Source organism: Nannospalax galili, unplaced genomic scaffold (genome assembly GCF_000622305.1).
Source record: "Nannospalax galili isolate Female #2095 unplaced genomic scaffold, S.galili_v1.0 scaffold54, whole genome shotgun sequence".
Taxonomy (NCBI): Eukaryota; Metazoa; Chordata; class Mammalia; order Rodentia; family Spalacidae; genus Nannospalax; species Nannospalax galili.
In genome coordinates, this window is record NW_008341028.1 from 5,901,908 (window position 1) to 5,929,275 (window position 27,368).

The following is a 27,368-nucleotide window of genomic DNA, read 5'->3' on the forward strand; positions in this document are numbered from 1 at the left end:
TTTGGACATGGGGCCTAGCTTAGGCTCTCTAGGGGTGGGACTTTAGGGTTATAGGCCAGCCCCACGAGCCTGAACACTCTACTTCCTGATCCATGGAGATGGAAGAAGGTGTGCCTTAAACTCCCAGTGCCACAGATGTCTGGAACTCTGGCTACCATACTCATCATGATGGACTAGATCCCCCAAATAAACCTCTCTTCCCTTAAGTTGCTTCTGTCAGGTATTCTGTCACAGTGATAAGAAGAGGACCACTACACTCCCTCAATAAAGTCGTCTTAGTTATCATGTTATCGAATGCCAATTCCAGTCTCATCAAATGTAATGGTAAACTGCACCATGCTTGATACAAACAAGTTCAATAAATGTCAGGTCTCATTATTCCCACTGAAAAGAAGAACACAGAGAAATGAAGAACACCACCAACAGAAAAATAGGCAATGGGCCAGTTTGGTGTTTACTGTTTGAATGGAAATCTCTACAGTTGGGGCCTAGGAAACAGAATTTCTAAACAGGTTGATTTTTATACCTAAAAACTCAATTTGTGAGCTACTGCCCTAAGCAACCTCCTTCAATGTTACCTTTGTAGCTACCAACGACATGCTTATAATTACAAGTTCTTTTTACCTTAAATTTTATTTATTATGTGTATGAGAGTGTTGCCTGCATGTAAGTGCACCTGTATCGTGCACTGCCTCCAGAGGTTAGACCAGAGTGTCGGATTCCTAGAAATGGAAGGCTGTTAGCCACCATGGAGGTGCTGGGAATTGAACCCGGGTCCTCTGCAAGAGTAGCCAGTGCTCTTAGCCACTGAGTCATCTCTCCAGCCCCATAACTACATGTTCTATCATCAACTCTGCTCACTCTCTGAACTTGATTCTGACAGTCACACATCCCTCTGTATTTCACAGGTACAATCTCAACATCCACAAAATATGTTCTTCCCAAATCTACTCTTCTATCTGCTTTCAACTGATACACTACTGTTCACCATGTAGCCCAAGCCAGAAACTTGGGCTTTTCTTTATATCCAAACACTGTTAAGTATCTTTTACACAGCCCCTGCTCTGTTCTTTCCAGCTATTGTCTTCACATCTCCAGGTCTACTGTACCAACATCTATAGGATGTTAACTGCAGGATGCCCTCCCTGTCTTTTCAAAGCTACATTCCACAGTGGGATGCAATTTTTTTTCTTTTTCTTTTCTAGCCTCTTCCCTGCCTACCCAACCCCAAACAGGGTTGGTCTTGAATGCTCTTAAACTTCATATCTTTCTGCCTCTACCTTCCAAGTACTGGGATCAAATCCAGGGTTTGTGCATACCAGGCAAGCGCTTGACCAACTGAGCTACATTTCCAGCCCTGGAGGAAAAAAAATTTTTTTTTAATTCCTCAGCTGGATTAGGGCCATACTGCACAACTCCAGGAACACCAGCATCTGAATAGTCTCTTAACTGCTATCATCACTGTTCTAGCAGCCAGAAGCAGCTGAACACATTACTCCTTGGCAGTGGCTTTCAAGCATCTGCAGAAAGGTCATATTGCAGGGGAGGCCAGTTTTACTCTAGCTGCAGCCCACCTGCCCCTCCTCCTATGCCATGCTCACACTGTGCTCCAGACCCTTTCCTTCCCACAACTATTCTGTTTGTCCTGGAATTCTTTTCTTCCTTCATCAGCTCAGTAAGCTCCTTTTAAAAACTCAGCTAGCATGTTTCTGCCCTGTGAAGTTCTTGAGTCACAGAGCTGATCTGATCACCACATCCTCTTGGCTGACCTGACACCATGCACTTTGTTGATCAGTTCACTTTTTATGAGACTTTGAATAACCTCAGCTTCCTGTTTTATCCTCTAGATATGGCCCAGAATAGATGGTAGCTGTCCCTGAAATTGAAATAGACTCAAATGGGTCAAGGGTAAGTACAAAGCTGGAGGCTGAGTACAATGGCGTTTTAATCAATACAGATGTTTCCACTGAGCTAAGAAAGCTGAGTTCAAGCCTCACACATTTTTTGAGGTCCTCTCCATTCTCGCCCAACACCAGATAAGGGAGCTCAGGAGGGTTCCAACAACATTCAGACATTCAAAATGGCAGAGAGAAAACAATGTCAAGAGAAGTAAAATCCAGTTTGGGTTATACCTGAAATAGGACCCAACTGTGCCATTTTCCCTAGCCATGGGAGAGGTTCTGGGCCAGGCTCAAAGAGTGACATCATGAGGTTTGATTTCTTCTTGCTGTCAGCCTGGGAGTAGAGCATTCCATGCCATTCAGGACTGGATGGAGAGAAGACAGAAGATCAGAACATCAAGCCTAGGAATGACAAGTTAAATTATTCTAAGTTCTGCTTTTGAGACAGGCTTCAGTTTTTAAATCAGGCACATTACTTTTAACCAAAGCCAAATATTAACCCTGAAAATGCATTTAATTGTCCTCGAATATTGCCATTCCTCTGGAATACTTACTTTATTTAGAAAAATTTTATATATATATTTGGAAACAGAAAGGAATTTTAAAAGAGAAAAAAAAAAATGCCAAAGGGCTGCAATCAGCAGCAAGGGTGATGAGGAATAAAAGCTTCAGCCTACAGGTCCTTGTAGCTGCCTGTGGAATCAGAGTAGCACTACAGGCAAGCCCTTGCAACAAGCTAAGAAACACTCCATACTCAGTTACTGAAAAGGCCTCAGGTGATTCTCATACTCAGAGCCAGCCACAGCTTGGGTGCCAAGAGCACTGGCTGCTCTTGCAGGGGACTGGAGTTCAGTTCCCAGAACCCACACACAGCAGCTCACACCTCCGGCAACTCTAGTTGCAGGGGATCCAATACCTCTGGCCTCTGTGGAAACGTGTACTCACATGCACAGACATACACACATAATTAAAAATAAAAAAAAGAACTACATTCTTTTTGGACCAGCTAGAGATGAAACTATGCTTCCTGTGGTTAATCTTAACTTTTTGATTTTTTTTTTTTAATCTGTCAATCCCAGGTGATACACAGAAGGTAATTAATCACCTCTTTTCCTATAATAGGTTTTATAGGAAAAGTAATGGGTAGCTTTGTAGATTTCATGACTGCAGAGAACATAAAAGCTAGAAGGTCTTAAAGAATAGAAGGCAAGCCAGGCATGCTGGCACATACCTTTAATCCCAGCACTTGGGAGGCAGAGGTGGGTGGATCTCTGTAAGATTAAGGCCAGCCTGGTCCACATAGTAAGTTCTAGCCAGCTGGGGCTACAGGGAGACCCTGTCTCAGAAGGCAATGGCAGGTGGGAAGAAAAATGTCAACTATTTCACCTAGTTTCCCTTTGAGTCAGCCAAATACAAACAAGTTCCCTACCCCAACTGAACAATGGCTACCATTCCTTCCACTTTCAGGCTGCCATGGAGCAGAACACAGAAGTTGGGGATTTTGCCTGCAATTTGATTGGCTGAATTTTCATCTTCATTGTCATCAGTGATGCCAGTACCCATCTCATCACCCTCTGTAAAACAGGTTAGTCTGGGATTAGTTATAAAAACCCCAAACAAAGCCCAGTCATACGCTTTACTGTTTCTTGCCTTGAAGGGAAAATATATGAAGTTGTAAAGGAATATTATATCAAGGTGGAAAAACTTATCCCAGTTTTCCAATATCCACATAAAAATCATTTTCTTTTTTTTTTTCTTCTTTGATTTATTTATTTTTATGGGGCTTTTGGCTACTCTAACATTCCCCCCTCCGAAGAGGTAACCCTAAAATCTTTTAAAATCTTTTAAGGATTAGATACAAGCTCCCAAATACTTTTTGACATTTTTGGCCTTTGGAACAGAGTATGTTGCTAAGAGGCCCAAGGACATTTTGACTTTTAGCCAAGAAACTGGCTACTTTTCTTCGGGGTCTTTTTACCCTAGCTGCCTAGCCAATTCCTACCTCCTATTCTTATCACACCATCCTCTGAAGAGGTTTACCCACTAAACACAATAATCACAATAAGGTGTCTGTAGGTGAGTATCGACTCTGCTTGTGAGCTGGACACAGTCATGCCTATAATCTTAGCAGTAAGGAGGCTAAAGCAAGCAGATTGTTATTAGTTCCAGGCCAACTCAGGGTACAGAGTGAGACGCTCTCAAAAACTAAACTAAGACATAGTGAAATAAAACAACAAAATGATTCTTCCTGTAAGTGTGTGATTGAGTGCTTATGTGATATCTATCACTGCAACTGAGATAACATATTATTCAATATGTGGAAGTTTGACTAACTGCATATATTTCTTGAAGACAGCTGATAAGCTGATAAATATAAGGTAAATGGCCAGCTTAGCGCAAAAAAAATTTTTTTTAAAAAGTTGGAGGTTAGCATACTTCAGATAGATGCTGAAATTGGGTACATGGATTTGTAGTTCCTAGAGGGGTACATCTGCAGTAATGAGGTTTCATAGGGGGCTATAGTCACCCACTAACTCATTCAATAGTATTTAGTACATTCTATATACTTGGCACTAGCAGAACAAAGAGCAGACATTTCTTCCCATTGAAGCTGAAATGACTTCCATATGTATCAAGCATTCTGATAACTACTTTGTTTTTCTCAGCATGTTTCTATTAGGACAAACAAAGGCCTAGATGAGGATCTAAGAATTGTCTAAAGAGCCCTTCCACAGTGAATCTGCAAACCAGTACACAGTACATATGTGTCAAAAAGTTTTAAGGCAGCAGATTTTCTTTTCTGGTACATGACATAATATTCCATTTTTTAAAATCCAATTCATTAACAGTGCTTTCCCTTTAAATTCTGTGAAATGGGCTAATTTACTAATGTTTAAGAATAACTTTATGATGTTTCATGTGTACCAATGGTACAGGAAGAGAACTCACCTTTGTTAAGTGCTATAGGTAATACCAAATGCCTGGACAAAACTGGGGGACTTGAAATATCAGCTATGTCAATAAATCCTACTATTTCCAAATCTGTAAGGAAGGAATCAACATAGAATTATTCTCACTAGGGAAAGTATATTAATTTTCTATGTATTAGAATTTACAAACACTATTTTAGATGGAGATTTCATATATGACAGCAGAGAAAGTTGTTAAACTTCTCTGAGAATGATTAATAATTTTCATTCTAAAAAGCTCAAAAAATAGTTATTATCCTTTAATTATGTTATATGACAAAATTAGGTAAATTTTATTTTTATAAGGCTAGGACCTCAGCCAAGGCAAAAGCTTAAAGGTTAAAACTCTCTGCACAGTCAAGGATAGTAAGGTTACAGGAAGCAATAAAATCAAGCACCTACAACTTTACTCAGCCTTCTTTGGAAAGTAGAGCCATTGCATTAAGAACACTTCTTTGGGCCAGGTGTGGTGGCACACATCTTTAATCCTGTTACTCAGGAGACAGAGGTAGTAGCTTTATGCATTCTAGGCCAGCCAGGGCTGTACAGAGACCTTGTCTTAAACTGAACAGAACTGAATGGAACCAAACTGAACCGAACCAAACCAAACCAAACCAAACCGAACTGAACCGAACCAAACCAAACCAATGTTCCTTTGGGGTAGAGAGATAAGAGTTTGAATTCCCAGCACCCACATAAAAGAAAGTGTGCAGGCCTACACATGCTTAAAACCCCAGCATTGGGGGTCTCTGACAGATTCTGGGAGCTTGCTGACTAGCCAGTGAAATGGTGAGCTTCTGGTTTGGAAAGGGACCCTGTTTCAAGGCAATAAAATAGAGAGTGATAGAAAAGATACTGATGTCTTCCTCCAGCCTCTACATGCACCTGTATACTCCTACATACACAACACACACATACTATATCACAACCACATTGAAAAAGAATGTTTTCTTGAAAAAGAAACACATTTAAAAAACATATTTTATTATGCTGGGTGTGGTGGCACATCCCTTTAATCCCAACACTCGGGAGGCAGAGGCAGGCAGATCTGTGAGTTCAAGGTCAGCCTGGTCTACATAGTGAGCTCCAGGCCAGTTGGGGCTACAAGGGAGACCCTGTCTCAAAAAGACCAAAAAAATTTATTTATTATTTTTTATTTTATGTGTATGAATGTATTGCCTGCATGTATGTAAATGCACTTGTGTCATGTAATGCCCACAGGGGTCAGAAGAGGGCACCTGATCTCCTGGAACTGGAGTTACAGATGGTTGTTAGCTACCATTTGGGTGCTGGAAACCAAACTCAGGTCCTGTGCATGAGCAGTCAGTGCTCTTAACTGTGGAACCATCTCTTCAACCCCTCAAAACTACATTCTTTAGAAGACCAATATGATATGATTATTCCCCTTTAGAGCAGCTATGTTACAGATCAAAAGTATTTTATGAAAACCTTAAACAAAAATTTACACTAAAAAAACTTTTTAAAATTTATTTTTACTTTTTTGTGTATGAGTATTTTGCCTGTATGTATGTAAGTGTACCACATGCATGTGATGCCCACAGAAGCCAGAAGAGGGCATCAGATTCCCCTGGAACTGGACTTATGGATGGTTGTTAGCTGCCATATGGGTGCTGGAAATCAAACCTGGGTCTACTGCAAGAGCAAAAGAAACCAGTGCTCTTAACCTCTGAGCCATCTCTCCAGCCTCTGAGATTTACTTATTTTATATGTTTAAGTGTTTCACCTGCATGCATGCAAGTGCACCCATGTTGTACAATGCCTACAGAGACCAGAAGAGGTGCCAGATCCCCTAGAACTAGAGTTGTGGATGGTTGTTAGCTTCCATGTGGGTGCTGGGAACTGAACCAGAGTCCTCTACAGCCACTACTCTTAACCACTGAGCCATCTCTCTAGCCCCAAACTAGATTTTTAATAAAAAGTTTGAATACATAATCAACATAAAAACTTTGAAAAATTGAAAAAAAAGATTCATTTACTATCATAAGGAAACATCTAATAGTTTTTTACTGAGTTGTTTTAAAATTTTTCTTCTAAGTATATACACATCCATATCAACAAAACTGTAAAAGACCAGAATCATTCTGAGTGCATGATTCTAAATCATCAGGACATGTGCATCTCTGGATATCTGCTATCCAAGCCAAGTAGCAGCTGAATGAACACACGCAACTGACAGCTTTCATCTGAGGAGAAAAAGGCCTAGTGCAATTTACTGTGATTTAGATAGATGCTATAACAAGTATTTTAGACTAAAAGTTTATATTGGAAAGAAAAGAAGTATTTACATAAAGGACAGAAGGAAAGTAGAATTTAATGGTTTAAAAGCAATGAAACATTGGGTACAATCGAATATATGCTGTCATAAAGAATAAAGATGGGTATCTTGCTTCCAGGCAGCCAAAAGCTAAAGGCACAAAAGTAAAAAGCCTGCTCGGAGCCCTTTATACTAAAATCTCTACATTCCAAACAATGAACATTTATTTACTGCCCACTTAATTTTAATCATTTACTGACTGGACAGTATCTGTTGAGCATCCACTAAGTGTTAGGTTTTACTACAGGCTACTACACTTTAACAAGAGTGAGTGATGATGCCCAATTTAAAGAGCTTTGACATTCACCTACCCCTCAGGAAATTCACCAACCAATAAAAGATAATCCTCTCTCCTGCCTGGTAATTTTCACAATTCAAGATGCTAAATTGGGCTAAGCATAGTATCAACATGAATGCAGGAGGCTATCACATAACACTTTCTTTTAGTCATAAAATAAATAGAAGGGTTGGAACAGTTCATGTATCAGAATTAAGAGCTTAGAGACCATCTGGTTCATTCCCCATACCTAGCCAATAAGAATTGGAAGCAACTTCCAGGGTCACACAGTAGCAAGTCATAGAGCCAAGCCTACAGATAGCTCTTCATCGATCTTAGTTCTGACAGTAATTACTCTCAGTATCTCTATTATAAAGAATCATCTCAGCTGGCTAAATCATCTCAGCTAAAATAGCTTACCTGGGAGACCATTAGACTGAAGATCACCTTAATGTTTCTACTAGTCAATGTGGCCATTATTTTTAAATTTTTTATTATTATTTTTATTTTATGTGTATGTGTGTATTGCCTACATGTAAGTAAGTGCACCCATATCATGCAATGCCCGCGGAGGTCAGAAGAGACTGTCGGATCCCCTGGGACTGGAGTTACGGACAGTTGTTAGCTGCCATGTGGGTCTTCTGCCATGTGGGATTCAAACCTGGGTCTTCTGCAAGAACAATCAGTGTTCTTAACTGCTGAGCCATCTCTCCAGCCCGTGGCTACTATTTTTAACTTGAGTAGCTCACCATTATAATGATCAAGGACTGGAGATTAACTCAAGATCTCACCATACAAGAACAATAATTACTGGGTATAGTGGCTCAAGCCTTTAATCCCAGCACTTGGGAGGCAGAGGCAGGCATATTTCTGTGAGATCAAGGCCAACCTGGTCTCCATAGTGAGTTCTAGGCCAGCTGGGGCTACAGGGAGACACTGTCTAAAGAAAAAAAAAAAAAAAAAAAAAGCAATAATCTGCCACCCTCTAGGTAATACATCTACCAATTTAAAGTGCTGAAGACAACAACACCTTAGCATTAAAATAAACAATTATTTTCAACCTTCCTAGACAGAGAGGAAAGTAAAAGTCCCAAGTTACAAGTTAAGGACAACAGGAAAATGAAGAAAGATTTTAAGAATTTACCTGTGTTAATGACTTTAGGGATAGGATCAATTTCTTCATCTATAACAAAAGGCTCTGGTCTGGGGAAGACTTGTACATCAGCAGTCAAGTGGCCACATTTGAGAACAGCATGGAAAGGCGTATATGCCAGATCTATCAGCTTTCTAGAATATGATGATTGATTGTTAAAGGAACAGTAATATGATACACATAGAAGACATTTTATAAGATTCCAAGTTTGTCTCCCTTTCCCATTGACTCTAAAACTAATGTGATCAGAACACAGGCAGACATTTTTTTTGGTTAAGGTTTCAATTCAGAGAAGGCCCAAATGAGTTAACCTTTGAAACTGCTGAGGAATCATTAGAAAGTCAGTTTTATAGGCATTACAGATTTAGTCATGCTTAATTTAAAAATAAGTGAACTTTCGGGGAAGGAGAGATGGTTCAGCGGTTAAGAACACTGACTATTCTTGCAGAAGACCCAGGTTTGAATCCCAGTACCCTCATGGCAGCTAACAACTGTCCATAACTCCAGTTTCAGGGGATCTGACAGCCTCTAGAATATGTCCTCTGCGGGTATTCATTGCATGACATGGGTGCACTTACCTACCTGCAGGCAATACACACGTACACATAAAATAAAAATAATAAAAGAAAATAAAAGAAAAATAAAAACAAGTGAACTTTTAAAACAGCTACTACCAATCATTTCATCTAAGATATAGGCAACCTTGGAAAAATTAAATCACACAATCAGCAATAAAACAGATGTTCCTCCTGGATGTCAAATTATACTACTGGATTATATATATAAAAGAGGTGAAGAAGCTTTAAGCATATACTCACCCAAACATAGACTGTACATTTTTCAAGCACAAGGGGCCATCAATAGTAAAAATTTGCCCTTCACCATTGTTTAAGTCTATGAGTCGTTCAAGGCATTCTAAGGAATCAGTGCTCTGAAGCTACAAAGCAAAAGAGGTGACCCCTTTAAAGTGGCCCAAATTACCAGATTACTCTCAGTACACAAGGTTACAGCCATCATAACATGGGTAGTAAATAAATGAGATGGTTTTCTTCACATACAATATGAGAAATAACTACAACAATTTGACTCAAGGCTACTGAAAAGCAAAGTTAACTCAAAAAATGCTTCAGTAGACCCATTTAATACAGAAGTAGAATTATAAAGATTCCCAGAGTAGATCAGTTATTATTTACATAGTATGCTGCCTCCAGAGTGTTTCTGACATTGTTGGTAAGAGCCATTATCTATCTAGTTTACAGAGGGAAAAAAACTAATGTGGAGAAAAGTTAAGTAACATTCCTAAATAAATGGAAAAACCAGGAAATAAAGTGTTTAATATAACATGTATCAGAATATTACTACTTTATGAAAAAAAATCAAGTATACATACTCTTTCAACATTTCTAGTGGAATGGATATAAGAATTTCCAAATAAGGGAAATAACTAACACCGAAAGAACGTCTCAATCCTTCACAATCCACCAGCAGGAATAAAGACAACTCCAGCAACACTCTTGAGTTGGTAACACTGAAATGCCACAGTATTTTCGACAAGGAGACTTTGTAAAGTACATATAGTACTAATCAAACATATAAAAAAAGAAACTTGAGTCCTAAAATTTAGCTAGTCAAACTAAAAATAAGCTTAGTAAAAGGTCTTACCTCTTCCAAGTTTGCCATGCACATGATGTATAACTTAGATGGGAAGGGAAAAGGGAGTGGGAATCTGTTGCTCTCACTCCTTTGATTTTGAGTAGCTAGAGAATGTCGCAGTGATCCCCTACCAATGCCAAGACAGCCGTCAGTCACCAGAACAACCTATTTGTAAAGACAGCAGGTTTGTGCATTACAGTATACATTTAGTTTCTTTCTTTAGCATTATTTATTAAATTACACATTTAAAGCAGTTCTAGTCAACAATATGTTCACTGCTAGGGAATATGAGGCAGCTTTGTGTGGTGATAGAAACATTCTACATTACACACACACACACACAGAGTACTTTTTAGTTATTCTTTGGGAATTGCATACACGTATACAATACAATGTCTTTTGGTCATATCCACCCTCTCACTCCCCTTCTTCAGCTCTGCCCTGGGCCTGTCAGCAACACATTCCCAATTTCATGCCCCTCCCCTTTAATCGCCCACTGAGTTCAAATAGTGCTGCCCTTATACACATGGCTGTGGAGCCATCCACTGGACCATGAGCTACCTACCAGTAGCCACCCCCTTGCCCCAGAGAACAATGACTCTCCCTCCTCTAGCAGCCATCAACTGCCAACAGCTCCCCAGTTAGGGATAGAGCTCAGGAGCCCCATCCTATCCATGCTGGAAATTTACTAGCTTCATTTTGTGCAGATATCCACAGCTACTGTGAGTTCATGAGTGCATTGCCCATGTTATGGCCAGAAGAGAGCACTTCACAGCACTACTCTTTCCACTGGCTCTTCCACAACATTCCCTGTACCTTGGGGAAGGGGGTTGGAAACATTTTATATCTTAACTGAAGTAATGTTTACACAGGTGTACAGAAGCATTGGTGAAAAGTCAGAGACCTGTGAATTTAAACGCATGCACTTTATTTCATTAATTTTTTTTAAAGCCTGTCTCTGAACTCTTAAAAAAAATAAAAGGATAAATACAATCATTCAGTTTTCACTTAATTGTACTAAAGCCAGAACTCTCTCTCTTAGGTAAGGAGTTGGTACTTGCGATGCAGTGTAGAAAAATGGTATGACACATTTCACATGTCCCTAGAAAGAACAAGCTCAAAAGTCTGAACTTTGTCACTTTATTTTAAAAGATGGCAAATTGTATTTATTCCTGGTCTACTAAAACAACTATAGTCGGATCTCTGCATTCAAGGCCAGCATGGTCTATATAGTGAGTTCCAGACCAGACCCTGTCTCAAAACAAAAACATGCAAACCCCCCACATACTTAATCTGTAATTTGAAAAAGCCAATAAAATACAATAGATGGTCCTGGGAAAACCAGTTTCTCTTCCCCACAGCTTCAGGGTGATAGTGATACCCTGGGTAGACTTCCCAAACATCCAAAGACTATTTTTTGTTCTCTTTAGCCTAATTTAGTTACTTGATAATAAAGGCCATCAATAGCTCAGGTATTAAGTAGCTGCACCAGGTGGAATACAGTGACTTCTATCTATAGCCTAACATGTTCCCCGAGTGGGATCTTATCTTTTGGGAAGAGGTGGTCAACTGACTATAAGGCAATTTTCTCTTCTAGGAAACAACAACTGCTATATAGTGATTTACTTCTGATACTAGCTTTTACAGATGCTAGTTTTTTTTTTTAAAAAAACTGTGTATGCATGATGTGTGTATTGGGGTACACTTGTTACAGTACACATGTGGAAGTCAGAGGGCAACTTTGTGGAGTTGATTTTCTCTTTACATCTTTGTATGGGTTCCATGGATTGAACTCAGGTTGCCAGCCTGTACACAAGTACCTTTACCCACTGAGCCATCTTCCTAGCCACAGATGCTGGTTTTTGTTGGTTGGTTAACAATGTTAACAAAATTCCACATTTACTAGATAGGTTACAGGCTCCAGGGGCAAATCTACTACTAACAGTCTACCAAATCAACATGGTATTAAAATGATTCCTAATGACTTATTGCTGTGCCTGTAGACTAGTGTATCTCTTAATCCTCATAAGAGAAGCTTCTTCTTGCAGTAGAATGCAATTATTAGAGATCCCCAACTTGTCAATGTGCAGAGATCAATAGATGTTGGAGTTCTCAGCTTGAAAAAGGACATCTATGTCATACCCCTCTCCTCAAGGATCAGGGATCATGGTGGATGAACAGGTAAAAAGACTGTAAGAGCAGATGGTAGTAGATGACTACTAGGAAACAGTGCTTTCCAGACAGCAGGGCAGCTGCACATATAAACTAACAGCAGTTCCAGCAGTATTCACAAGACCTACTCAAGCTCAAGCCAAGCAAAATCCCAGCATGGGAAAGGGAGGTAGGCATGAGGTTCTGTCCCTAACTGAGAGCTATTGGCATTTGGTAGGTGCTGGGACAAGAAGAGTCAGTTTTCTTTAAGATCCCTTTCTTGACCACAATCCAGGTCAGGTTCCACAACCAAGATTACTGGACAACACATACTGACTCAATATAGAACAAAAAAGGACATGAAGTTGGGTGGGTGGATGGGAGGGAGTGGATCTGGTAGGAGCTGGGGTATGGGAAATATGATCAAAATACATTGTATCAAGTTCTAAAAAAATAAAAGTATTTAAAAAAAGAAAAATTGCACATTTAAATAAATTTGATAATAACTGGTTATAAAAACAGTCACTAATAACCAACACTTTTCATACAGTGTTTTGGATCTAATTCACTTAGCAAGTCTAAGTGGATTTAGGCCCTCTGGGCATAGTTCATTTCAAATTCAGATTTTTTTTTTTTCTTTTCTTTTAAAACAAAAGGCAGATGTCTGCAAGGTGCACAGGTCTGCTTCTTAAGATCCATTCTGAGTTACTCCCCTGGACCTCAGAAGAGGAGCAAATGAAACGGTTCTACTTGCTGAGTAGTAGAAGATACTGACAATAAAACTTCATTTATTCAGTTTGTTATTAGGAAATCAGATTTCATTTGCATGAATTTATCAAAGTAAATAATGCCTATGAAGGTACTGATTTTTTTTTCTGAAAAAGAATTAATCAAAAAGCATTTTATAGGGGCTCGAGAGAAGGCTCAGCAGTTACAAGTGCTTGCTGCTCTTTCAGAGGGCCTGAGTTGTGTTTCTACCACACACATTGAGCCTGAAATTCTAGCTCCAGGACATCCAATTCTCTCTTCTGGCTTCCACTGGCACCTGAATGCATGTGAGCATACCCACATATGCACACACATATAAAAATAATTTTTTAATTTATTTGTATTTTATGTGTATGAGTATTTTGCCTGCATGTAAGTGCACCTGTGTGTGCAATGCCTGCAGAAGTCAGAAGAGAGTCTCAGATCTCTTGGAACTAGAGCTACAGACAGTTGTTAGCCACCATGTGGGTGCTGGAAACTGAACCTAGATCTGCAAGAGCAGCCAGTGCTCTTATCCACTGATCCATCTCTCCAGCCCCCAAAAAATTTTTTTTGAAAAAAACATTTTGTCTTCTTAAAGATTTTTTTTTCTTAAATATATTCTTTTTATTTTATGTGTACGAGTATATTGCCTGCATGTATGTGAGTGCACCCATGTTGTGCAATGCTGCGGAGGTCAGAAGAGGGCTTTGGATTCCCCTAGAACTGGAGTTGAGGACGGTTCATAGCTGCCATGTGGGTGCTGGGAATCGAACCCAGGTCCTCTGCAAGAGCAGTCAGTGCTCTCAACTGCTGAGCCATCTCTCCAGCCCCTTAAAGATTTATTTTTATTTTTTATGTGTATACATTAGTGCTAGAACGTATGTATTTGCATCACATGCATGCCTGGTGCCCATAGAGGAAAGAAGAGGGTACTGGATTTCCTGGAACTAGAGTTACAGGTGGCTGACTGTAGGCTGCCATGTGGGTTGGAAATAGAGCCTGGGTCCTCTGTAAGAGCAACAAGAGCTCTTAACCACTGAACCATCTCTCTAGTCCCCTTTGCTGTCATCTTTAACAAATGTTTACTAAAGTGTTTGATTTAACCATCTAGAGAAGTGCAGGGTCTTCAAGAACCAAAGAGTTCAAACAGTATGGTTTTCACAGTAATGAAAAAAATGTGTTTTTCAAAGTTGACTTTTTGAGATAGAATTTTCATGCAAAAATCCTGAGCTTTTTTAGCAAGTTCTGACCATTGCATCCAGTTATGTAAGCAGTCCCACAATCAATATAACAATCAGTTCCCCCACTTCCTATATCCTCTCCTTTACAGGCAATCTCTACTCTTCCCTCACTCCTAGGCAACCTAAGTCTTATTACTTTCTGTTGCTATTGTTTCATTATTTTTATTTTATGTGTATGAGTGTATTGCCTACATGTGTATAAGTGCACCTGAATTGTGCAATGCCTGAGAAGGTCACAAGAGGGCATTGGATCCCCTAGAACTGGAGTTACAGATGGTTGTTAGCTGCCATGTAGGTGCTAGGAATCAAACCTGGGTCCTCTGCAAAAGCTGCTTAACTGCTGAGCCATCTCTCCAGCCCCTGTAGTTTTATTTGAGACAGGGTCTCACTTGTTTGACTGGAAACTGTCATGTAGTCCAGGCTAATCTGGAATTGGCAATCCTCCAGCCATAGCCTCCCAAGCACTGGGATTATAGGTATGTACTACCATCCCTAGCTTCACAATTTTATTTTGAATTAAAAAATTAAAAAAATACCAATGATGTCACTGATACTACTGAGGATCTTTTACTTGACCCTAATAAAAAGTCATACATTGGGCTGGAGAGATGGCTCAGCACTGGCTGCTCTTGCAGAGGACCTGAGTTCGATTCCCAGCACAGCATCCACATGGCGGTTAACAACCGTCCATAACTCCAGTTCCAGGGAAACCCAACACTATTCTGACCTCCTTGAGCGTTGCACAATATGGGTATGCTTATATGGCAATACACTCCTGCATGTAAAATAAAAATAATATTTTAAAAAGTCATACATCATACACTGTGGCAAACTGTAGCCCACAGACCATTTCTAATCTTTTTTTTAATAAATAAAGTAACATAGCTATGCCCATTCATTTATTGTCTTATGGCTGCTTTCATAACAGCAGAGTTGAATAACTGTTACAAGCACCTGCAAAGCCTAAAATACAGAAAACGTTTGCCAACTTCTGGTGCAGACTATTACCTGTTAGCTATTATCTGTTTTCTCCTTTTAAATATGCTGCTACTTCTCAAAGTATCTGTTTATAGCAAACTGCCAATTATTTTCCTCTTACTACTCTGATTTGATTTGATGTTAATATGGAACCAGTGTGGATACCACATAAGGAAGAAGAGAGTCTGCTGGGCATGGTGGCACACACCTTTAATTCTAGCATTTGGGAGGCAGAGTTAGGCAGATCTCTGAGTTCAAGTCCAGCCTGGTCTACATAGTAAGTTCCAGGCCAGCTAGGGCTATAGGGAGACCCTGTCTCAAAAAGACCAAAAGAGAGAGAGAGAGAGAGATTCTAAAATAGTCATCTCCTCAATTTTAGACTCAGCTCTCTTCAGAGGTGAGATGGTTAGAAGTTTGCTGAATAAATACTTCATTGAGGTAATAAAGACTTTATTGTACTGATGTTTACAATTCTATCATCCAAAATTATAATCAGTTCTTCCAGGGAGTGCAATTCTTAAATTCCACTGTGAGCACTTTGTCTTTTATACAAACAGTACTAGCTTGCAATAAGTCTATTTACTAGGAAGATGCTTTCCTTGAGGCATAATTTTGCTGCTTTATGAGCACATTACTATGATATCGATTAGATTAGTGTAGTATGATTAGAGTGATTCAGTGACTTAAAAAAAAAAAAAAAAGATACCAAGAGTGTAAAATGGAGTTTGTAGACATGATAATGCATGTTGGGTCAGAGCTGAAGAAACATCAAAGCACTCAGGGGCTAATGCTTTAAACCTAGGGCAATGAAAAAAGAATTGATCGCTGGGCGTGGTGGCGCATGCCTTTAATGCCAGCACTTGGAAGGCAGAGACAGGCGGATCTTTGTGAGTTAAGGCCAGCCTGGTCTACATAGTGAGTTCCAGGACAGCTGGGGCTACAGGGAGACCGATTCAAAAAGTCCAAAAAAAAAAAAATATATAAAAGAATTGATCATGCCAGGAGTGATGGCTCACGCCTGGGATTAGGAGATCTCTGTGAGAGCCACAGGAGCCTGGTCTACACAAAGAGTTCTAGGTCAGCTGGAGTTACAGAGACACTGTCTCAGAAGGGGGCGAAAAAAAAAGGAAAGAAAGAATCAATCATTACCTGGCAGGGAATTGTACCACCCCATTCTTGCTGAACAATATTGCAAACACCAACTAATGCAGACTCCAAGCAGGTTTTGTCATAATCATCCATGTTACTCAGTGCTTCCTTATTGAATGAGAAATATAAGAACTCATTATTCTTCACTTGTTATTAGATAACAACACAAACTGTTCAAAGTATAAACTATAAACGTTAGAGGACACTGAGCTTCTTAGACCCACCCCTAAAACATAGGTTCTTAAATAAAGACTGTAAGATTTTTTTCAACCACAAAGGATAATTAAATTACTATCCTTTTATTGCATCTTCTTATTGGGTGAGAGTAGACAGTCTCCTATGTCTATCTTTCTAAGTTGACCTTGAAGGAAAATATTAAGTTAAAATACATCACGAAAATGACAAACATTATCCATATCCTAAAGACCATTCCAGGAACTTTATATGCATTTAATTACCACATCATTATTTCTTTTTTTATTTTAAAATATTTTACTTATTATTTTTATGTGTGTGTATTGCCTGAGTGTAGGTAAGTGCACCCATGTCGTGCAATGCCCATGGAGGACAGACGAGGCTGTTGGATCCCCTGGAACTTGAGTTACTGACAGTTATTAGCTGTCATGTGGGTGTTGGGATTCGAACCCTGGTCTTCTGCAAGAACAGCTAGTGTTCTTAACCGCTGAGCCATCTCTCTAGCCCCACATCATTATTTCTTTTAAATGAGGGCACTAAGGTACAGACCAATTAAGTAACTTTCCCAAACTAGAGGTGGCGGAACCTAGATTTGAACCCAAGCAGCCTGACTTCAGGGTTCTGTTAACCATTACTCCTCAATTCCATACAAAGCAATTCTCTAAATTTCAGAACTGCTGAGTAACTTATAAGAAAGCAAGTACCAGCTGGGCATGGTGGCAGATGCCTATAATCCCAGAACTCAATCCAGGAAGCTGAGGAAGAAGATTGAGAGTTTAAGGATAGCCTGAATCAATGATTCTGTCTCAAAACCCCCTAAAGAGATCTTAGGGAAAAAAAAGGTTTTGAGTCTCTTAAAAAATTTGAGATAGGGGCTGGAGAGATGGCTCAGCAGTTAAGAACACTGGCTATTCTTGCATAATACCTGGGTTCGAATCCCAGCACCCACATGACAGCTAATAACTGTCAGTAACTCCAGTTCCAGGGGATCCGACAGCCTTTTCTGTCCTCCGTGGGTATTGCACGACATGGGTATACTTACCTACATGCAGGCAATACATATACATAAAAATAATAAAATATAAAATTTTTTTTTGAGATAATAGGGGCTGGAGAGATGGTTCAGTGGTTAAGAACACTGACTGTTCTTGCAGAAGACCCAGGTTTGAATCCCAGTACCCATATGGCAGCTAAAAACTGTCCTTAACTCCAGTTTCAGGAGATCTGACAGCCTCTTCTGTCCTCTGCAGGCACTGTATGACATGGGTGCACTAACCTACATGCAGGCAATATATGCATACACATAAAATAAAAATAAAATAAAATTTTAAAAAGTGAAATAATAAAAGTAACATCTTAATAAAATGTATTACATATATTTTTAAAATTTCAAGCTATATTGATCCTAGAATCATTAAACTGTTCAGTTCAATTCCACAAATACTTATTAACTGCTCACTGTGGGCATGGTACTATGCTAAGTAAGCATTGCATGTCTAAAAGTAAATTCTTTGGCATTACCACAGCAAAGCCTTTGGAAGAGAATACCTACTGGTCAAAGTTTAAGTAGTAGATCCTAGAATATGCAAATCAAAGCTATTTGCCAGAGAGTAAATAAGATTTTGAATTATTTTATAATAATGTGGGGTTTTTTTTGTTTTTGAGACAGGCTTTCACTATGTAGACCCACAGAACTTACTATATAGATCATCCCAGGCTGGTCTTGATTTCACAGCTATACGTTTGCCTCTACCTCCTGAGTACTGGGATAAAAGGTGTGTCACCACACAGCTTTAATAATGTTTTTAAAAATAAGGGTATGCGGGGAGCTGGAGAGATGGCTCAGTGGTTAAGAGCACTGACTGCTTTTGTAGAGGACCTGGGTTTGATTCCAGCACCCACATGGTGGCTAACAACTGTCTGTAATTCCAGTTCTAGGGGATCTGACACCCTCTTCTGACCTCTGAATAGGCACTGCACAACTTCTAAAACCACATAGGAAATTATTTCAAGAACAAAATCTGGGAGCTGGAGAGCTGGCTCAGCAGTTAAGAACACTTGCTGCTCTTTCAGAGGACCTGGGTTTGATTCTCAGCACCCACATGGCAGCTAACAACCATCCGTAACTCCAGTTCCAGGGGCTTCAACGGCCTCCACAGGCTTTGCATGATATGAATGTACTTAGTTACATGCAGGCAAAACACTCCTAAATTTTTTTTTTTGAAAAAAAGGATGGTAGCCAGGCATGGTAGTGCATGCCTATAGTCCCAGCACTTGAGAGACAGAGGCAGGTGGATCTCTGTGAGTTCAATGTCAGCCTGGTCTACTTTGTGAGCTCCAGGCCAGCTGGGACTACCAGGAGACCTTGTCTCAAAAAGACCAAAAACAATGTTTTTAAAAAACTTTATTTATTTTTATGTGCATGAGTGTTTTGCCTGAATGTATATAAGTGCACCCATGTGTGCCATGCCTGCAGAGGCCAGAAGAGGGTGCTAGATCCCCTGAAAATGTAGTTATAGATGATTGTCTGCCACTATGTATAGATGCTGGAAACCAAACCTGGATCCTCTGTGAAGAGCAGCCAGTGCTCTTAACTGCTGAGCCATCTCTCCAGCCCCTCAGTTTTTTAAGGGAAGGTAGAAAGAAATAAAGTGTTAAACATCAAGATGTTGAACTTTGGCCAGGCATGGTGGTGCACGCCTTTGATCCCAGCACTTGGGAGGCAGAGGCAGGTGAATCCCTGTGAGTTCGAGGCCAGCCTGGTTTACATAGTGAGTTCCAGGCTAGCTGGGGCTACAAAAACAACACACACACACACACACACACACACACACACACACACACACCAGCTTCTGGGCCGTGATGATTAGTAACTTTGGGTGAATAACATCTCACCTTTCCAGATCGTTCCAGAAACATCAAGAAAATAAAGCAACTCTCATCTCATAACTTTACCAAAGCAACACATAGATCTTGAGAATTTTGTTTTACAGTTACACTTATTATATACCTACACAGTTATTAAACAATCTGAGTTCTAAAATCAATACTATATCATAATATTATTTTCTTTCCAATAATGTTCCAATAAGGTATATATCAAAATACATATACAATAATTTATTCCTGTCAGTATCTACCTGTAGGGTGTTATAATCTCTTGTGAAAGGGACCATCAGCTCCCAAAGTGATGAAAAAACCACGAGTGCTGTAAATTCAAGCTTGTAGTTTGTGGCCATGTGCTCAAACAGCATTGTCAAGCCGTGGGCTGCCAGGTGCTTCCGCTGGTATTCCTCAGACCCCTCGACAGACACAGGTCGGGTCATGGAAAGGGATACATCCATTACCACCACCGTGGGCATGATGGAAACAATTCAGGCTCCCACTCAGAAGGTCAACAGGCAGTTACAAATAGAGAAACACTATGGAAAGGAAACAAGATCTTATATCCTGGGAAGGAAAAAAATACTTCTTTTCACCACAATTTTAACCAATATCCTGGAAATATGTAGAGGTAAGCCCCAGAAAATTAAGGGAGAAAGCAAGAAGCCTAGCTCACTGTGAGGATCCCTCCTAGAACCACCCATATATTAATGGTGCACCCATCAATGCATTAAAATCAGGTAGTCCTTGACTACCACACTTTCCATTTTTACATAACTGAATAAACACTCCTACATTACCTCTCTAATAGTTTACTGAAGAATCTTTCTAATTGTCACACAGTATAGATTATCTGACAACTGACCATTCTTTTTACTAGTATCTTAATACAGCACTATTAGTGCAAGTCTCTACTTTGTGGCTTAGTAGCCTTGTTTCATTAAAGCAAATGCAAAATATAAAAATGGGGAGGCTGGAGAGATGGCTCAGTGGGTGAGAGCACTGACTGCTCTTGCAGAGGACCGGGGTTCGATTCCCAGCACCCACATGGCTGCTACTAACCATCCTTAACTCTAGTTCCAGGGGATCCAATGCCCTAGCATTGCACAACATGGGAGCACTCGCATGCAGGCAATACACTTATACACATAAAATAAAAAAGTAAAATAAAATATTTTAAAAGTATTTAAAAATGGAAAGGCTGAAAAAAATTGTAATACAAATGAAACATTTACAATTATTAATAAGCATGACAACAGAACTGTGAGTCTCCATAAGCTATAAATAAATGATACAAGTTTGAGAAATAGTTACAGATATAGCATGAGTAACTAAAAAAAGCAGGTCACAGGATTTTTTATATATATACATATATATATACACACACACACTGTATACTTATATATACATTATGAGTATATACTACTTATAAATTCATAAAGATCACACTGTAAGTCAGGCATGGTGGTGTATGATGACTATAATCTTGGCACTTGGGAGGTAGAGGCTGAAGGATCAGAAGTTCGAGGTCAATCTTGGCTATACAATGAATTTGAGGCCTAGCTGGGGTATTTAAGATCATGTCTCAAGGGGAGGGCGGGAAGGCTGCATAAAGAGAACAGTACCAAGTTGATATACTTGAGCTCATGTGTTTATGAGGTGCTGCAGAACAAACTTAGGGCTTTGTGCATGCTACGCAAGCATTCTAATAACTGACCTACATCCTCAGCCTGAGGTCTTTATTATTAATTTTTTAGAGTATAAAATAATGGGTTTCATGATGATATTTTATACATACATACAAATCATATCTGCTCACATTCTTAACTCCACTAGTTCCTCTTCCACATCTCTAACTAGTCTCCAAACAGGCCTCCTTCTATTTATGCCGGCTTTTAAATTTCCTCTCTGGACCTCAGCTGTGTTGTTCAAGAAGGAAGGTTCAAGTACATTACATTAGACTATAAGCTCTCTAAGGGCAAAGATCATCCCAGATTTTGCCCATCAATGCTTCCTTAGAACTACAATGACTGGTGCTCAACAAATATTTGATCACGACTAATAAACTACCCCTAGTCACTACATACAGCAAATTTTTTTTTTTTTTTTGTCTTTTTGAGACAGGATCTCACTGTAGCCCCAGCTGTCCTGGAACTCACTATGTAGACCAGGCTGGCCTTGAACTCACAAAGATCCACCTGCCTCTGCCTCCTGAGTGCTGGTTCTAAAGGCATGTGCCACCATGCCCGGCAGCATTAATTCTTTAGTAAGAAACACCATATATATATAATGTTTGGTGGTTTTTTTTTTTGGTCTTTTTGAGATAGGGTCTCCCTGTAGCCCCAGCTGGCCTGGCATTTTCTATGTAGACCAGGCTGGCCTAGAACTCACAGAGATCTGTCTGCTTCTGCCTCCCAAGTGCTGGGATTAAAGGCCTGCACCACTACATAAGGCCAAAACATTATAAATTTTAACTATGACCACCAGAAACACATTTCCTTCTTATTCAAGCAGAGACACCAGGGATCCCTACACTTTTGCTTGGGTATAGTTTATCCAGCTCTGTGGTAGTACCATTTATGCATGGAGTCCTTACACTTTTCAAAAAGTTGGAGATCGCAGAGAGTACTGCCCTTATCTCTTAGAAAAGGAAACAGCTTACTTAGATCAGGTATGAACAAGCACTTCCAGTCCATGAAATCTGCTGTTAACACTGCAGTGTGTGACCACAGCTGTCAGTCTTGCTTTCTCTGAAGACACCTGCAGAACTGGTTCTTTCTCCTGACTGATGCATTTGTGTCCAGTCCCAAGTGTACTTTCTCAACTGTGGCAAAGTTGTGACAATCCAGTTTAGTACTCAGGTTTTAAGCACAGGGATAAAAGAACTGAACATTCATGTAGGACGGTTCACTCAAGCAGTCTAGGCCTGATTAAAAACAAAACCTCAGCCTACTAGTCTAGCAATTTTGAGAGAACACTGTGTATTTTTTCACTTGGATTGACTCTGTTTCCCCATGCAACCCCACCATCACCACACCTTTCCAGTATGTACCATTTTACAAACAATGCTTCAGGTAACTTAGGGTCTTCTTACTAACAATCTTCTCCTAAGAAACAACTTGGCCACCTGATTGCTCTAAAAGCCAAGCCTCCATTACCTACATTTATATTTCTTTCCTGAAGGTGATAATTAGCTCGTTCATAGCAATGTGAGCCCCAGGAGTTGCCCTCTCAAAGAGTAATTCCACTTTAGTTTCTAGGTCCCCACATAACCGGGCTCTCCTGTCGTCCTGACTTGCCCTAGTAAGTCCCTCTTGAGTTCAGATATTATATCTAAACGATTAGCCTGGAAATGCAGAATTTCTACAGTTGGATTGCAACTGGAGGATATACGCTCACCTTTAAAATGAGTTAAACACATGTGAGATATGTAAGTCTCTAGAAGAGGGGACACAGGAGGCCTGGCCTGGGGTAAAAATCGTGCTGAGACCGGGTCAGAGGGAGGGCAGGCCGAGAGCAGGTCCCGGAGACCTCCAGGAACCCGGCCGCCCCTCAAACTCCAGCGAAGGCCCGCTGCCGCCCTGTGCTGCTCTTTCCCGCAATCCTTCACGAAACGCAGACCCCAGCCCGAGGCCTCCCCCACTCACCCGGGCCCCTCGCCAGCCGCGGTCCGTTCTCTTAAACTTTCCGCCCGCGCGCCACAGCCGGAACTAGAGGACCGCGCGACGCCAGGGAACCGGAGGCGCGCGGTGAGCGCCGGCTGGGCGGGGCTTCCAGGACTGCCGAGAGGCGTGGCGGGAAGCTAGGGTGCCTGCACTACCTGGATCTGGCCTTTTCCGCCTTGTCTAGCCCCCTCCATTGGCCTCTGGGCCCCCTTCCCACTGACCTGTACGCCTCTCCTGGCTTGATGACTCGACTCCTTCACCTTTCTCTCACTGCTACAGATCTTCAGGCTTATCTTCATATCCTTGGAACCCGTAGGCAGAATCCTCTTCCTACTCATTTAAAACTGTAATTCCTGCCAAGACGTGCTCATACTATAAGCGGACCAGAGCCTAATTTGCATTAAGAGATCTTGCCCCCCGCCCCACAAGAGCTTACCCTGTGTTTGAGGGACGCAGAGGCTTGGTTCAGTTCTCACTTCTCAGGCTAACATGCGCTGCCTTGTGTCTTCCCACCTAGTATTTTCCCAGTGCAGTTTATGAGTAAGGTCCTTGTGTGGTGAACCCTGTAGGCTGCAAGGGCCGAGATAATGCCAGTTAGAGGTAGGCCTGAATGGATGTCAGCAGGCCTCTGGGTAGTTGTGGTTCAAAGAGCAAGGTTCTACCAGTTACAAGTGGGAACATAGTTCCCTAGAAGGCCTTGGGCACTTGACTTTCTTTTAGCTGGTGGGTTGCAACTGGAACACGGAAGGAAAATGATTGGAACTGACTTGCCACAACTTGTTCTGTGGGAGAATGTGGGTCCAGTTGCTTGAGTTCTTCCCATTTCCTCTTTATATCAGAAGTGACAGAGAAAGACACAGCCATGTTCTGGAAATATTTTCACCAACATCAAGACTCAGGGCCTGCAGATGACCTTATTTGCTTCAGAATGATTTTTCTCAGCATGGCTGGTCTCAACCTCTCAAAGACCTTGTTATGTATGAGCAGACACAGGCTCTAGGTGAGTAAGCCTGGTTAGTTAACCAGCATTTTTAATCTCTCCTTGCTGGGAGGGATCTGGCCAAGAATGTACAGGCAGAGGAGTTGTCTAGTTACTTCTCATGGTGACTCAGTCATAGGGTTACTGTTTTGGTGGTTCCAGTTCAAAACCATGGTCTGATCATTACCTTAAAGATTAAATTTTAGTCCCTAACATTTAAATTTATTAGTTTGCTCATTACTAATGATCTGATGGATAATCAGATCTTTGTTGGCCTAGTTCTTCTAAATAATTGGCTTTTCAGAGACTTGGAAAGCAAAATATCAATTTATTAAAATTGATGATAAAAAACAAAACTATAAAGAGGAGATTGTATAATTCATGGCAACCATTAAATGCTTTGATTTTTTTTTCCCCTCTGAGTGGAGCCCAATTAAAAATCAGAAGGTTGTTCAGTGAATATAAATTCCAAGAACATCGATTCAAAGGGTTAGAGCTTCTTAAAGCAGATGCCTGTCAAGACATAGCTGGCTGGTAAATCCCTTTTTTTTCCTACCCAAGAGATCCCCAGAATTTGCACGTTTCCACAGTTACATTAAAGGAAATCAATAAATAGCTCTCACCTCCTTTATTTTTTCCTGTCTTGAAACAATGGACTGCTGTCACACAGGCTTTGCAAGGTAGGGTGGTTTGGTCATAGTCTGGCAAAGTAAAGGTTAGTGACAGAAATGCCAAGCCCCTTTGAGGGATTGGGTTCAGGGCTTCACAGGGGATTCCAGAGATCCAGTTTCCCTGAAGCATTTGTTGAAAATGCAAGTCTTTATCCTGTGGGCCAAACTTGAGTTTCACAGTTTGGTTGCTAAGTTCCCAAGACGTTTTTTTTTTTCCATCTACAGAGATGAAGGGTTAGTAGTACATGCAGAAAAAGTGGAAGGAGAGGGGGGAAGCAGTGGGTTCATTTCCCCTCTCCATTCTCTCCCCCTCACACATTAATGCTTGCCATTATCTTTCATCTTTCTTCCCACTCCCTCCATCTGGACCCTACCTTCTTTTGTCATACGTCCAAACTCCATGCTAGCCTCTTCTACCCTACCACTTTTTCTTCATTCCTCTATTTTCACTAAAGTAGAAGTCCTGTGAAATTTTATATATAACCTTTCTCTTTCCGAAAAGGAAGATTTATTTCAGAAATTTTCAGGAGATTGCAATATAGTTCAATAGGTAGAGTGCTTGCTTAGTATGTACAAAGTCCTGGGCTCAATCCAAAGCCCTGCACAAACTAGGCCTGATGGTGCACCCTTTAATCCCAGTACTCAGGAGGTAAGGCAAGAGTATCAGAAGTTCAAGGTCATCCTTAGCTTTAATGGAGTTCCAGGCCACCCTGGTCTGCCTGAAACCCCATCTAAAAAACTAAAAAGATAAGAAAATTTTTTAATTCAAATGTATGAAGATGGCAGAATAGCAAATACCTGAACTCTTCACATAGTTTCTCCTGTCAACTCAGTCATTAACCTCATTTCATTTTTATCTCTACCTTCTACTTCCCAATATATTATTTTGGTAGAGATCCCAGAGAGCATAACATGTTGTCCACAAACCCTTTGGTATGTATCTCTAAAAAAATAAAAGAATTTTTTTTCTTCTTTCATGTGGTGTGTGTGGTGTGCACGTGTGTGTATGCATGCATATGTGGGCAAATTTGTGTCCTGTATATTTTGGGGCCTGTGTTTAATGTTGGGAATCTTCCTCAAAACACTCTCCCACTTATTCTTTTTGAGGCATGCTCTTTCAATTAAACCCAGAGCTTACTGATTCAGCTAGCCTCTCTAGCCAGCTTGCTAAGGGAATCTCCTGTCTCTGCCTTCTGAGGCTGGAATTACAGATGAGCCACTTGCCTACCTGGCATATATGTGGGTTCTGGGGATCCAAGCTCTGTCCTTCTTGTTTGGAGTTTCCCTTCCTTGCACTGCAAGCACTTTGACCACTGAACCATCTCCCCAGTCACCAAATAAGAACATTAAAAAATATTTTACTTATTATTTTTATTTTATGTGTATGACTATATTGCCTGTATGTGTGTAAGTGCACCCATGTCGTGCAATGCCTGTGGAGGTCAGAAGAAGGTGGCAAATCCCCTGGAACTGGAGCTACAGATGGTTGTTAACCACCATGTGGGTACTGGGAATCAAACCCAGGTCCTCTGCAAGAGCAGTCGGTGCTTTTAACCGCTGAGCCATCTCTCCAGCCCCCCCCCCCCAAGGACATTTTTCAAAAGCACAATTAGGGACTGGAGAGATGTCTTAGTGGTTAAGAGCACTGACTGCTCTTGCAGAGGACCTGGATTCAGTTCCCAGCACCCATATAGTGGTTAACTGTAACTCTAGTTCCAGGGGACCCAACACCTTCTTCTGGCCTCTGGGGGCATTGCCCGGCATAGGTGTACTTATATGCAATCACAATACTCATACCCCAAAATAAAAATAAATCAAAAAATATTTTTAGAAAGCACAATTATATTACCATTATCAAATTTAATGTAATTAAGTCATTATATCTTCAAGTCAGCTTTTAAATATTCAGTTATCTCGTGAATTTCACTTAAAATTTGTTTTTAATTTTTTTTATGTGTATGAGCATTTGCCTGCTTGTATGTAAGTGCACCTGTGTTGTGCAATACCCACAGAGGCCAGAAGTGGGCATGAATCTCCTGGATCTAGAGTTATGGATGGTTGTTAACCACCATATAGGTATTGGGAACTGAACCTGGGTCCTTTGCAAGATCAGCCAGTGCTCTTAACTGCTGAGTCATCTCTCCATCACCTGACTTTCCCTTTTGTACACCTTGGTTTTTTTAATCATGATCTGAGTAATATCCAAACATTGACGTCTTTGTGTGTGTGCACGCACCTGTGTGTATAAGACAGAGGTTGACATAGGATGTCTTCCTCAGTTGCTTTCTTTCCCTTGAGACAGTCTCTCTCTGAATCTGGAGTTCGCCAATTGATCAGACTGGCTGACCAATGAGCTCCAGGGATTTGTCTTTCTAGCTCTGGGGTCACAGACTTGTTTTGCCACTTTGGCCTTTTATG

The 27,368-nt window shown here is 40.6% G+C and overlaps 1 protein-coding gene across 4 annotated transcripts in view; it reads right to left on the bottom strand.

The window, feature by feature from the left end:
• Positions 1-23,385, bottom strand: part of Ints14 (integrator complex subunit 14) — a 32,547-nt gene extending 9,162 nt beyond the window's left edge. The window contains exons 1-10 of one of the 4 annotated variants that reach the window (XM_017798989.2): positions 23,283-23,385; positions 22,298-22,459; positions 19,893-20,174; positions 16,558-16,665; positions 10,298-10,453; positions 9,454-9,572; positions 8,627-8,769; positions 4,851-4,943; positions 3,331-3,475; positions 2,133-2,266 (exon numbers count right to left, since the gene is read on the bottom strand). In XM_017798989.2, coding sequence (XP_017654478.1) covers positions 2,133-2,266; positions 3,331-3,475; positions 4,851-4,943; positions 8,627-8,769; positions 9,454-9,572; positions 10,298-10,453; positions 16,558-16,665; positions 19,893-20,114 — 1,120 coding nt within the window. In that variant the 5' untranslated portion in view covers positions 20,115-20,174; positions 22,298-22,459; positions 23,283-23,385. The other 3 variants (XM_008836323.3, XM_029564997.1, XM_017798990.2) reach the window with 3 other exon arrangements.
• Positions 23,386-27,368: the final 3,983 nt, after the last annotated feature.